This window comes from Thamnophis sirtalis, unplaced genomic scaffold (genome assembly GCF_051295495.1).
Source record: "Thamnophis sirtalis isolate CommonGarterSnake01/CBP01778 unplaced genomic scaffold, rThaSir2_p1.2 scaffold_2, whole genome shotgun sequence".
NCBI classification, from domain to species: Eukaryota; Metazoa; Chordata; class Lepidosauria; order Squamata; family Natricidae; genus Thamnophis; species Thamnophis sirtalis.
The window spans coordinates 103,086,637-103,100,488 of NW_028261382.1; the positions used below are offsets into that span (position 1 = coordinate 103,086,637).

The 13,852-nt window shown below is 48.7% G+C and overlaps 1 protein-coding gene across 1 annotated transcript; it reads left to right on the forward strand.

Annotated features, from left to right (window-relative positions):
• The first annotated feature begins 534 nt into the window (after positions 1 to 534).
• On the forward strand, positions 535 to 3,335 carry ARC (activity regulated cytoskeleton associated protein). Its single transcript, XM_087703815.1, has one exon. It carries the CDS (start codon positions 941 to 943, stop codon positions 2,168 to 2,170), a length of 1,230 nt encoding a protein of 409 aa, XP_087559941.1. The 5' UTR covers positions 535 to 940; the 3' UTR covers positions 2,171 to 3,335.
• Positions 3,336 to 13,852: the final 10,517 nt, after the last annotated feature.

Here is a 13,852-nt window from a genome sequence, read left to right on the forward strand (position 1 = left end):
GGGGGGGGTGGCCATCCTACGCTGTGGCCACTGGAGCGTGACACTCATCGGCTTAATTCCAACCCCCCTACTTTGTCAAAACAGCGATTTCATAAGGACCTTGCTGACTAAGGGATGGATAAGTTCTTTGCTCTTGAGCTGGGGGTGTGGGAGGGAAGGAAGGGGGAGAGAAGGGAGATGCCGAGGAGAGAGAGAGAGAGAGGGTGGAAAAAAAAAATAGAAAAGAAAAGGTAAAGGCATTACTCATCCAACTCTCCAACTGTCTCCGAAACCTTTCAAAGCGCTTCTCGCCTCAAGTCTGGAGGTGTGCAGGAGGGGGTGGCAAAGGAGAGCGGGAGGGGGAAGCCGAGAAATTTGCCAGAAGCTGTGTTTTCCCCTGAATCCTTTCTCATCCAATCAGAGGACCGTTGCTGATGAGCAAATAGGCCTGGCTACACCCACGTACTGAGCTGTGTGCAGTATAAATATGGGTCTCGGCGAAGAGAGCGGCAGAGCAGAGCAGAGCAGAGAGAGAGAGAGAGAAGGAACCAAAGAGCTCTTTCTGTTTTCAACTCCCGGAGGAAGACAACGAAGCTCTCCCTTAAGTTCTCAGGAGGGTTCTGGAAGCAAGGAGAAGGTACCCCCAGCAGCAGGGAGGTGGCCTTCCATCCGTCAAAGGGGAACCGGACGGATCTGCTGGGAATTAAAGCCTTTGAAGGCGAGGAGGAGGAGGAAGAAGTCGAGGCTGCAAAGAACTTTCCTGGTCTGCTTCGTGGACTTTTGCTTCAACGTCAAGTGGAGTTGGACAGCCACGTGCTTCTTTCTTTTTTTTGGTCTGGGGAAATCTCTGATCCAGTTGTGTTTCGTGCTTTAGGGGAGAAGAAGGCAAGTCAGTTTCGGAGCAGAGTTTGGTTTGGAAAAGAATTGTTGGGGTGGGAAGTGTATAGCAGCAGAGGCAGAGATGTTGCAGGTGGAAAACGTCAACCATGGGAACCTCCATTCCTACCAGGGTCATCGTGGGATGGCCAACAACAAGCCCAACGTCATCCTTCAGATAGGGAAGTGCAGGGCTGACATGTTAGACCACGTGAGGAGAACCCACCGACACCTCTTGACCGAGGTGTCCAAGCAAGTGGAGAGGGAGCTGAAAAGCCTACAGAAATCGGTGGGGAAACTGGAGAACAATCTAGAAGACCACGTTCCTTCAGCCGCGGAGAACCAGAGGTGGAAAAAGTCCATCAAGTCTTGCCTGGCTAGATGCCAGGAGACCATTGCTCACCTGGAGAGGTGGGTCAAGAGGGAGATTAATGTCTGGAAGGAAGTCTTTTTCCGCTTGGAGAAATGGGCAGACCGGTTGGAGTCTGGTGGGGGAAAGTACTCCCATGGGGACCAGGGCAGGCAAACGGTCTCGGTGGGAGTAGGGACCCCGGAAATCCAACCCAGCAAAGAGGAGATTTATGATTATGCCTTAGACATGAGTCAGATGTACGCCCTGACCTCTCCTCCTATTGGGGAAGACCCTAGTGCGCCCCAGCCCCATGACTCCTATCAGTGGATCACTGTTTCAGATGATGCCCCAAGCTCTCCGGTGGAGACCCAGATCTTTGAGGATCCCAGGGAATTCCTGACTCATCTGGAGGATTATCTGAAGCAGGTGGGTGGGACGGAGGACTATTGGCTCTCCCAGATCCAGAACCACATGAATGGCCCTGCTAAAAAGTGGTGGGAATACAAGCAGGACTCGGTCAAGAACTGGCTGGAGTTTAAGAAAGAGTTCCTTCAATACAGCGAGGGCACCTTGACCAGGGATGCCATCAAACAGGAGCTGGATCTCCCCCAGAAGGACGGGGAGCCCCTTGACCAGTTCCTTTGGCGCAAGCGGGACTTGTACCAGACTCTCTACATAGATGCTGAGGAAGAGGACGTCATCCAGTATGTCGTAGGGACCCTCCAGCCCAAACTCAAACGTTTCCTCAGCCACCCCTACCCCAAAACCTTAGAGCAGCTGATCCAACGGGGCAAGGAAGTTGAGGGCAGCCTAGATAATTCTGAGGAGCCCAGTCCCCAGAGGTCCCCCAAACTGCACCTAGGAGGATCGGTGGAGAGTTTGCCTCCTTCCTCGACGGCTAGCCCCGTGGCTAGCGACGCAACTCATCCAGATGTTTCTGCCCCACCAGTCACAGTGATCTGAGCCCAGATATCAAGGCACTAGAAACACAGGTGGGGAATCTCAGCTTCCTCAGCAGGTTTGTTTCCATTCAGTGGGTGCCTTGTGCTACACTGGTGATTTCTGGGGATCTCAGCTCAGAAGCTGGTTGGTGATGGCTGGCTTTTTCTTCTGGTCTCCCATGTGGAGAACATAGCGAGCTTGAATCATCTGGTGTGCTCTTCAAGCTGGATCATCAGTAGCTGAGTTTGAGGGTGGCAAGGATCGAACTGTGTTACCGAGGTAGGAAATCCTTCTTTTGTGGCAGGGGTGACTGCATCACCTCGGGTGGTGATTCCCTAGGGATTTAAATAGACACCCTCAACAGAAGGTCCTTCCTTCTAGCATTAGTTCCGTCCTTCCACAAGCGTTTCCTTCCAGACATTCTCTCATCCTTGCAGGTAGCTGTTGAGAGATGACTTCTGTTTATCTCTGCATTAGCCAATGGAATTACCTGCCTTCTAGGAAGTTTCCATTTTCATAACTTCCTCGACAACTGAGCGTCAAAACACGTTGGAAAGCAAGTTTCAGGTGTCCTGGCAGAAAATTCCAACCAACACTTGAAGCTCCGTTCTTTTTGGCCTCTGCCTTGATTCTCCGATGGGTCTCTGGATTCTCTCTGACCTGATTTTCAAGGTCTTTCAGCTCCCGAAAAGCCATTAGTAGACACTCTTGCCACCTGTTCCTTCTCTAAATCCAAGGCGTTGAGATGGGAAGGGTCCTTGCTGTTGAATTTCTTGTTGCATTCCTGAGGGCGATAAACAGAGTTCTAGTGAAGAGAGAGAGATTCTTAAGAAACATCTAAGGGGGTTTAGATAAAGAAAGAAAGTTGGAGGGATGCATAGACTACAAGAAAGAAAGAAAAAATGTGGCACGGACACAGCTTGAATTTAGAATTGAACCCATCTCCAAGAATGTCTACTAAAGTTGTACTAGCTTTTGCTAGTTGGAAAAAAAAATGTACTGCATATTTCAATGGTGGAGATCACCTTACACCAAGGTGTAAGTTTGAACTGAAGCTTTTTTAGCCGAGCCTCATTTGATGACGTAAATAAGAACCAAACTAGGAAGAAAACCGGCACCTTTGAGAAATTTGATGCTGTTGAAGAAAGAAAAGCAAAGGAGAAGTGAAACTAAACTTCCTATCACGGGCAGTCGGCCCTTTCTGGCTGAAAGACACAACTTGGCATGCAAAGGATGTGACGAAGAGCAGCTGTGAAAAATCTTGCTGGGAACTACGGGGAGATGTGGCTCCTTCCCGTACGCTAGAGGTAAGTAACAACCTCTTGACTTCTTGTCTTTACCAAGTTTAAAGATGTGGTGGTAGAGGGTGACAGCTCTGGCTAGTTTAGGCTGGTTTCACAACACACATGAAATGAACATGGCTTCAAGATCTGTTCGCTTTAGCAGGCCCTCATGTTAAGGCACAATGGGGTTGGGACAGAGGTGGTATTCAGCAGGTTCTGACCAGTTCTCGAGAAACGGTAACGGGAATTTTGAGTAGTCCAGAGAACCGGTAAATACTACTTCTGATTGGCTCCGCCCCCATCTGTTCTCTGCATCCTGAGTCCCAGTTGATCAGCAGGAAATGGGGTTTTTGCAGTATCCTTCCCCTGGAGTGGGGAGGGAATGGAGATTTTGCAGTGTCCTTCCCCTGGAGTGGGGTGGGAATGGGGATTTTGCAGTATCCTTCCCCTGGAGTAGGGTGGGAATGGGGATTTTGCAGTATCCTTCCCCTGGAGTAGGGTGGGAATGGAGATTTTGCAGTATCCTTCCCCTGGAGTGGGGAGGGAATGGAGATTTTGCAGTGTCCTTCCCCTGGAGTGGGGAGGGAATGGAGATTTTACAGGATCCTCCCCCTGGAGTGAGGAAGGAATGGAGATTTTACAGGATCCTTCCCCTGCCATGCCCACCAAGCCATGCCGCACCCACCAAGTCACTCCCACAGAACTAATAGTAAAGAAAATTGAATCCCACCACTGGGTTGGGACCTAGCATAAATGCCAGGAGACCTATCAGGTTATGCTTTTCTGGTGTGGCAAAAAAATTGGGGAGTTTGATTTCTGATATGAATCCATTCCTCACCTTGCTCCTGTCCACAGTCCAAAGTCTTTTCAGAATGAAAGGGATGGTCAAAATGATATTTTCAGACTCTTCTAAAAAGAAGAGGAATTAGCAATTGGCTCCTATGGAAAGAAATCACTTTCCCAACCGCTGGGCGAAAGCATTTCTTTATCTCTGAGGGGCAAACTGGCAGAGGGGGCTTTTGTGTAGATGAAACAATCCAATTGGAATTTATCAGGGAAGGAAGGAAGCAATATCTAATAATGAGAGATGATCTTTTGAAGCAACTTTAGCTCACACTTCCTGCTATGCTTCTGTTGCAGTGACTCATTCAAAACTGGCTGTGAGCTCAGCACTTCCTGAATCACATGTGGAGCAGAGATGGAGACGGAGAAACTGATCGGGGAAATGCCCAGCAAGCAACAGAGCTGGATGGACGTCATCTTCTCCAAGCACCTGCTGCTCTTCTAGGATGAGCATCCGAAGAAGGAGAAGGTAAATTTGTGTTCTCTGCCAGATGGAGAAATTCCTCGTCCTGTCCTTAGCTAACCTCCAGATACGTCTACGGCAGGGGTCCTGAAACTTGGCAACATTAAGACTTGTGGAGTTCAACTTCCAGAATTCTGAGAGTTGAATTCTGAGTGTTGAATTCTGAGAGTTGAATTCTGAGAGTTGAATTCTGAGAGTTGAATTCTGAGAGTTGAATTCTGAGAGTTGAATTCTGAGAGTTGAATTCTGAGAGTTGAATTCTGAGAGTTGAATTCTGAGAGTTGAATTCTGAGAGTTGAATTCTGAGAGTTGAATTCTGAGAGTTGAATTCTGAGAGTTGAATTCTGAGAGTTGAATTCTGAGAATTGAAGTCAACAAGTCTAGAAATTGCCAAGTTTGAAGACCTCCCCTGGGCCCCAAAATGCCCTCCCCTGGGCCCCAGAGACCCTCTGGAGGCTAGAAACTGGTCCATTTCCAGATTTGTGGAACTTCGGTGGGGGGGGGACATTTTTCATCCCCCCAGAACCTTTGCACGGGTTCTGCACTTACCTGGCATCCAAAAAGGGGCCATATAGAGACTCCTCAGAGAGGAAGGGGGGATGGGCGGGGCCAGCCAGTCTTTGCAATTACCAGTTCAATGAACCAGATGTAAAATTAGCATCTGGTTCACTTCAACCAGTCCGAACCAGTTGAATCCCACCCTGTCCCTAACTCTCCAATTTGAGTTGGAGGTTCTCCAACCTCTTGCCATTGACCATGCTGGTTGGGATAGACACCAATCATGAGGAAACCCATTACCACAATTCCCCAAAGCTTTTGTACTTGCTTTTCTTCCCTTTCTATTATTTTGTCACTTAACCTTCACTCTCTTTCTTTTTGTCATAGGGAGTTGTTTTCTTCCGTGGTTGGTGACACAGCTCCTGAACTCTTCAACGGCTTCAACTTTTGCATGCCGAAGAGGCGTTCTCTGAGGAACTGAAGTAGCAGTGTCAACATCTCAAGATGGGTGGCTACCATGAAAGCAGAGAAGATGCGAGAAAGAAGCCGTACAAGAAGCAAAGGCCAGCAAGGGGACATTTAACGGATACAGAAGGGACATTCCTCCACTATTCAGATGGCCTCATCCCAAGTTATGACCATGTGAAAGTTGTGACTGAGGGTTAGGGAGGGAACAATTGTGGAGGACTTCAACTGGAGCTCCAAAGTATCTAGAACTGAGAGAACATCCTTGCTAAAGGGCCATTCTTCATTTTCCTGTCTCTTAGGTGGCCCATGAAGATGTTGTCAAAAAAACAACAACCAGCAACTGGTTGAGAAATGTTTAAAAAAGCAAAACAAAAAATTGGAGTCAAAGGTGTTTGGTTAAACAGTGTTAGGCTCTAAAATTAGGAGCTTGACCACAATGTATGACAGATGGGGCAATCCAGCTTTCTCCACTAGCCAGCAGAGTAAGGGATGCAATATTCCTTCCTTCTTCCATTTCTTGAGCCTACTGAGAAGTGTTAAATGTAAACACCATTGCATACAATGGACATTTATCAAAACAATTTTTTTGATGTTCAAAGAAGATTTGCTTCACACGCCACCTGTCAAACAGGTTGGATTGGAGATAGGTATAGATATTTATGATTTATTACTATGTTCATCATCATATTCAGCACGGGGTCTCCTACCCTTGGGTAGGTGTGACTACTTTCCACGAATGTATGTCCATGTGCCAAATTTGATCCCGTCATCAAATTCGGTGCCATGGTTACTTGAACCTTTCAGAGCCGAGTGCAGTGTTGGCCTTCGAATAAATGATGATTGTTGCATTAAAAATAGCCTGTTTCGTGTTAGTCATCACAGAAGGGCCAAGGGTAGACTTTCAGAGGGTCTAACCATGTCTACATGGTGTCTTCAAGACCTCTTGCTTCTTTAGCTTCACAAGCAACTGTGTAACGATGCTTCTGGGGTTATCAGAGAAGCTGATGAAGGGAATCCATGGATCATGGATGGCTTCTAATGAATTGAAGCTTCAGCTCCTCTCTATGGATCATGGTCTCTCACTAAGAGAGCTGGTCCTCTTATTCTATGGAAGGAGAACCTGGGAAAGATCTACCAAACCAAGCAGACCATTGTACCCGTTGTGTAATATTAATCCATCAGATCTGCCTTTTTGGCTTTTGATCTGCTTCTTTTGTGTTGAACTGTTCAAAGAAAGCCATGAAGAAGGTGACCCACCACTGCATTGTGAGCTGTGGTTTTGGGGGCTTGCTTTCTTGGGGACTCAAATCACTTGAACCTTGTTGCCGTTGTATGACGTTTCTTCTACTTTATCACATTGGTGGTGAATCTTATGAGGCTGTGTCAGCCAATTAACATTAGAAGAAGAAAAAAAATAAACGTTCCCCACATGTAAAAAGCATTGTAGCGAAATCGGTTCATTGTGAGGAAGCATTTGTGTTTGTAGATTTCTACAATAAAACATTGTGTAATAATTGTTTAAAACAATGCAGCTCGGCTTCTCATTGGTTGTTTCCAATCTTTGTTTCTCCTGCCCACAATATTGAATGAATGTCACCTGTTACGATGACCTTGGTTCTCACAGGAAAACATTTTGTTTCGACTGTTAGCCAGGCTATCTACTCCCCCCCTCCCTCCCCCCTCTTAGGCCTTGTGGCAATCATGAGGCAGCACAACAGTGGTGGGTTTCAAAAATTGTTCGAACCTTCCTCTGTGGGTGTGGCCTCCTTTGTGGGAGTGGCTTGCCGCCCATGTGACCGGATGGGAGTGGCTTGCCGCCCATGTGACCGGATATGAAGATGCCGACGACATTTGTCAGAACCACCTTAAATTACCTCACACACAGCACTGGCCTGCATAAGAATAGGATGTAAACTTGTTTCTTAAAAGGCATCTTTGGTTTGCGTTCCTTCCAACTCTCATATTCTATTAGCCTCCATCTCCCTGACTCTCTGGTTTGGTTGTATCATCTGGGTGATGACACACCACTGAGGAAGCCTGGCCTTTTACGCCTCGGAGGAGGACGGAGGGCCAACAACGCCCACGGGCCCCCAGCTTTCGGAGCTCAAATGCCAACCTCTCGCCACCCACTCCCCCTGGCGTAGGCTAATTCACACTGCCTGGGATGACTCAGCAGGTAAGTGGAGATGCCAGCTCACCTTCAACAGCACATCGCTTGTTCCTCCGGTCTTGGAAACGCAAGAGGACTTCTTGGCAGCTGTGGCCAGTGGCCAACCCTCCTTCAGCTGTTGGAAAGGTCTCCTTGGCACTAATTGCTCCTGGGCTCTTGGGGCACCATGGGACAAACACACAGGCACAATGCTCACCACCCCAGCATCCTGGCCAATTTCACACTGTCAGCCTCCTCCCTTTCCACCTTCTCCTCCTTGTGCCTCCGTGATAGATGCCAACCCAAGACCAAAGGAACTTCTGTCTCTCTCTGGATCCTCTTCAATATTCTCTTGGGGGGGATGGCGGTGGGCAAGAGGAAGGGGGGAGCGAGTGTGTTTTCTGCATGGATGTGTTGCTGGCTTCTGTGACGGGGTGGAGCGGAGGCTTCCCTGCACAAGAATCTTCAGTGTCAATCCGCACCGCACCACCGCTGGAGCGCTTGTCTCCATGGGAACCAAATGCAGGTTACTAGGTTACCCCATTGAGATGCAAACACATTTGACTAGCCGGCCTCCTCTCTGCAAGACCTGGGAGGTCTGGGTGAAGGTAGGTGGCCTAATCAGAAAGGACTGTCCCCCCCTCTTCCAGGTTCCCAAGTCTTGGCTAAACAGGCTTGCTTAGCAAAGGGGAGGCTGGCTAGTCAACAGTTTTTGCATCTGAATGGGATAACTTAGTAACCTGCATTCAGTTACCCGCCAAAGATACGAATGCATCCCTTTGCTTTGGAGAGAGAGCGGGGGAGAGGGAGGTGGTCAAAGGGAGAGGAGAGAGAGGAAAAAGGAGAAAGGGAGAGAGGTAGGGAGAGGGAGAGGAGAGGGGGAGAAGAGAGGGGGAGAGGAGAGAGGGAGGAGAAAGAAGAGAGAGAAGAGAGAGGGGAGAAAGGAGAGAGAGAAGAGAGAGGGAGGAGGGAGAGAAGAGAGGGAGGCGAAAGAAGAGAGAGAAGAGAGAGGGGAGAAAGGAGAGAGAGAAGAGGGAGGGAGGAGGAGAGAAGAGAGGGAGGAGAAAGAAGAAAAAGAAGAAAGAGAAGGTGGAGAGAAGAGAGGAGGGGGAGAGGGAGGAGAAAGGACAAAGAGAGAGAGGAAGGAGAAAGAAAAGAGAGAAGAGAAAGGGGAGAGGGAGGAAGAGAGGGAGAGAGAGGGAGAGAAGAGATGGGGAAGAGAAAGAAGAGTGGGAGAGAGGGAGTCTCTTCTCCTCTTTCTCCCCTCCCACTTGTTTGCTCCTCTCTCTCCTCGTCTACACCCACACACCCACACTCCAACTATCCATCTATCCATCTATCCATCTATCTCTCTCCCACCCACACACCACCCCACTCTCCATCATCCCTCTCATCCATCACCATCATCCATCACTCCCTCCCATCCATCCATCCCACCCATCCATCCATCCATCCATCCATCCATCCATCCATCCATCCATCCATCCATCCATCCATCCACACACATACTCTATCTATCTATCTATTCTACTATCTCACTAGACGGTTCCAGAAAGAAAAGTGGGTGGCCCTATGTTCACCTTCTGGGTGTCCCAGTTTTACCAGTTACATTCTCCCAGGTGTCTTCTATATTCTACCTGCCTATTTAGCAGTAGCACTTCAACCTCTATACCGCTTCATGGTGCTTTTTACAGCCCCCTCTAAGCAGTTTACAGAGTCATCCTCTTGCCCTCAACAATCTGGGTCCCCATTTCACCCACCGCAGAAAGATGGAAGGCAGAGTCAACCTTGAGCCCTGTCGGGATCGAACTGCTGAACTGCAGGCAGCTGGCAGGCAGCAGAAGTAGCCTGCAGTACTGCACTCTAACCATTGCGCCACCATGGCTCAGGATGGAGTACTGCAAGATGATTATCATGTCCTCCCTCCCATCTCTTTGTTAGACAAGCCAATAACAGAGTTGGAAGGGACCTTGGAGGTCTTCTAGTCCAACCCCTGCTTGAGCAGGAGACCCCCGTACCATTTCAGACAAATGGCTGTCCAGTCTCTTCTTAAAATCCTCTATTGACAGAGCATTCACAACTTCTGGTGGCAAGTTGTTCCACCGGTCAATTGATCTCACTGTCAGGAAATTTCTTCTTAATTCCAGGTTGCTTCTCTCCTTGATTAGTTTCCATCCATTGCTTCTTGTCCTGGTGCTTTGGAAAATTGGTTGGCAACCCTTCCAATATTGAAACACAGCTATCATGTCACCCCTAGTCCTTCTTTCACTAGAGTATCTATTGTAGGTCCTATTATACCTGTGATAGATAGCAAAGCAGCTTCTGATTTTCCCAGCTCAGGGCATGGCCTAGTGGGCCTCCTGCACCATGGCAGGGGGAGTATTTTTCACCCTCCCAGGTTTCAGAGGCTTTTCGTGAGCCTTTGGGAGGGCAAAAACTGCTTTGCTTGGGCAAATTTTGCTGGAAACAGGACCATTTCCAGCATTCCAAAACTTCCAGTAGGCCCGTTTCCCCCTCCCTCCCTGAGCCTCCAGATGTGCCCTGCACTTACACACCATGATGACTGGGCTGTACGGAGACTCCAGGGAGGGGCAGGGCAGGAGGGGTCGGGCAGAGAGGTATGGTGGGTGTGGCCAGCCAGGGGTGGCATTTAGGGCTTCACTGAACTGAATAGAATCCTACCTAGAGGATTGCCTGATCCCGTGCAAACCCCCCAACAGCCCACCTCTGAACTTATCTGTAAGTAAGCAGACACACTTATATCCGTTTGTATGGCTGAGATTTCAACAACACCCCAATCCTAACGCACCATCCGTTTCGTTCTTTCTCACAGGAATGTGGGTCCAACCTCACCGTTGCAGCTTGTAAGCCAGGGTTTCATGGTTTAGCGTGACTTCTAAGCCTAAACAAGTGTGCCTCGGGCAGAGAAATGTGATTTTAGAAAACTACCCAGCGTGTCCTCCTTTACAGTGATCTCACCTGCTGTTTGCTTCTGTGGATTGGTGAAATCAATGCTGGCTGGTGGGCTTTTTAAGCCTGCACCGCTGCTGTGCGAAAATAGTGTTGGACGGAGAAAGAAATCTCCACTTTTGTTAGCAAGGAGACCAACAAAGCCAGCAGGTCCGAGGCGCCAGACGGCTGCCAGGATTGCAGCTGTCGCTAAATTCGCTGTCAGCAGCAATCATGGATCCTGCAAAGAAACAAACAAACAAGGGAACAATCCTTGCTTGGAGGCCACTGGGTGGGTGTGAAACAGAGGTGGGTTCCTACCAGTTCGCACCTATTCGGTAGAACCAGTTCGTCAAATCTACTGAACCAGTTAGAAGAGGTTCCACCTACAGAAGAGGTTCCAAATTTTTTTGAAACCACCACTGGTAGGTGTGTAATGTCCCGCAGGTATCTATGCATTAATAATGATCTAGTAATATTTCCTTATACATTTTAGGGACCTTTCCTTACATAATTGGTGTTTTCTTTCATACTTTTGGATTTCTAATTTCTGTTTCCGTTAGTTGGCAATTGCTAAAACCAATCCCACGTGAAAAAGTATTCAAAGCCTTCTTGATTTTAATTGTCAATTTATTTATTCCTGCACATTGTAATATTTATTCATTTACATATCTCTGTTTTTCCACTGTTGTGCAAACACAATTCCAGCAGCTGCTAACATGTATAAAATTAAATATATATTATAATCCCTTTCAAATAGCCAACAAAATATTTCTGGTTTTAATTCCATATCTTGCTTTACAATTGCTTCTAACCACTAACTTCTGAATAGCTACTTGGACCGACCTAAGTACTAATTCATAATTTCATATCCGGTTACATGGGCGACAAGCCACTCCCATCCGCTCACATGGGCAGCAAGCCACTCCCATCCAGTCACATGGGTAGCAAGCCACTCCCACAAAGGAGGCCACACCCATAGAGTAGGTTCCAACAATTTTTGCAACCCACCACTGGTGTGAAAGCTTTCATTGTGGGATCTCATCAACCTATGAACAACCGCTGCAGGATTTGGGCGTGGCTAGCCTAAAGGAAAGAAGACTTAGGGGTGATATGATAGGAGTCTTCTGGCATTTGTGGGGCTGCCACAAAGAGGGGGTGGATCAAATTATTCTCCAAAGCACCAGAAGCACTTCGTGAGTGCCTTCCACACATGTGCTTTGCTCATGTGTGCGGCCTAAAAACGTGGCTGAATAGGACAGCATCGAGCTGCAGCTGGTGAGTGGGCTGGTTTGCCTGAACCAGTCCAAACTGGCTGAATCCCACCACTGAAACAAATCAAGGAGAGAAGCAAACTGGAACTAAGGAGAAATTTCCTAACAGTGAGGACAATTAAGAAATTGTGGGTGCTCCATCACTTAAGGTTTTAAGAGTCTAGACCAGGAGTGTCAAACACAAGGTTCGCGAGCCGGATCCGGCCCACAATGTGGTTGGAATCAGCCCACGAGGCCTTCCTGTAAAATGTAAGGGGCCAGCCCATGTCACTTTGGCCTCGTCTACCCAATGCGAAGAGGAAACATGCAAGTAGCTTGCAGAGTGGTGTCAAGCTGGCCACGCCCACACTGTTGGCCACACCCACACAGTCAGCCATGCCCCCACCCCATCTCTGAGATCAACTACATCCCTGATGCAGCCCTCAATGAAATTGAGTTTGACACCCCTGGTCCAGGCATAGGTTGCTGCCAGTTTACTACCAGTTTGCAATGCGCGCGCAACACGCCCGCATGAGCTCTTCAATGTAAATTGTTCTTCGTGCAGAACAATTTACAGTGAACTGCACATACACAGTCACTAAAAATCAAAATGGTGGCAGCCAAGCAATGGTGAGGGAACTGGTTTGGGGGCATGGCAGGCATGGGTTGCTGCCAGTTCTGAGACCCAGGCCTGATTTCCACTACCAGTTCAGCTCAACTGGGCCAAACTGGGAGCAACCCACCTCTGCCCTGGACAGACTAGACAGTCAGGTATCTAAAATGGTGTAGGCTCTCCTCCAGTGGTGGGATTCAAATAATTTAACAACCGGTTCTCTGCCCTAATGGCCAGCTGGGTAGCCAGGGCTCAGTGGTCACGTGACTGGGTGGGTGTGGCCAACTCAACATCACTCCCGTCGATGGGTGCTTTGCCTTAGCTCTTACAATGTAATCAGGGTTAACCGGAGAGGCAGTTTCTGTAAGCAGGTCAACAAAGATGAGGCTAGAAACAACACCAGAATGTTTCCTTCCTGCCTTCCTTACAGGATTAGCCCTGTAAAGTGGGGGGAAACAAAAGGAGATTTCTTCCAACAACCGGTTGTCTGAACCGCCTGGAAAGTTACCAACCGGTTCTCCCGGGTAGGTGCGAACTGGCTGAATCCCACCACTGCTCTCCTCCTTGAGGAGGCGTCTGAACTAGAAGACCTCCAAGGTCCCTGCTCTACATGGGGCAGCCCTTGAAGAGTATTCAGAGACTTCAACTCATCCAGAATGCAGCCGCGCGAGCGATTGTGGGTGCACCTCGGTACACCCACGTTACACCTATCCTCCGCGAGCTGCACTGGTTACCGATTAGTCTCCGGATACGCTTCAAAGTGCTAGTCGTAACTTATAAAGCCCTTCATGGTATTGGACCTGGGTACTTGAGAGACCACCTGCTGCCAATTACCTCCCACAGACCCATTAGATCTCACAGGGTTGGCCTCCTCCGGGTTCCGTCTACCAGCCAATGCCAACTGGCTACTACCCGGGGGAGGGCCTTCTCTGTGGCAGCTCCGGCCCTCTGGAACGAACTCCCCGCAGGGATTCGGACCCTCACCTCTCTCCAGGCCTTCCGAAAAGCCGTCAAAACCTGGCTTTGCCGGCAGGCCTGGGGTTGATGAGTTCCCCTCCCCTCTCGACTTGTATGCTTGTGTGATTCTTGCCTATTTTAATTACTTGTATTCTGTTCTATGTTCCCTTTTTCCCCCTTTTGAGTTGTTCGCCGCCCTGAGTCCCTCCCGGAGAAGGGCGGCATAC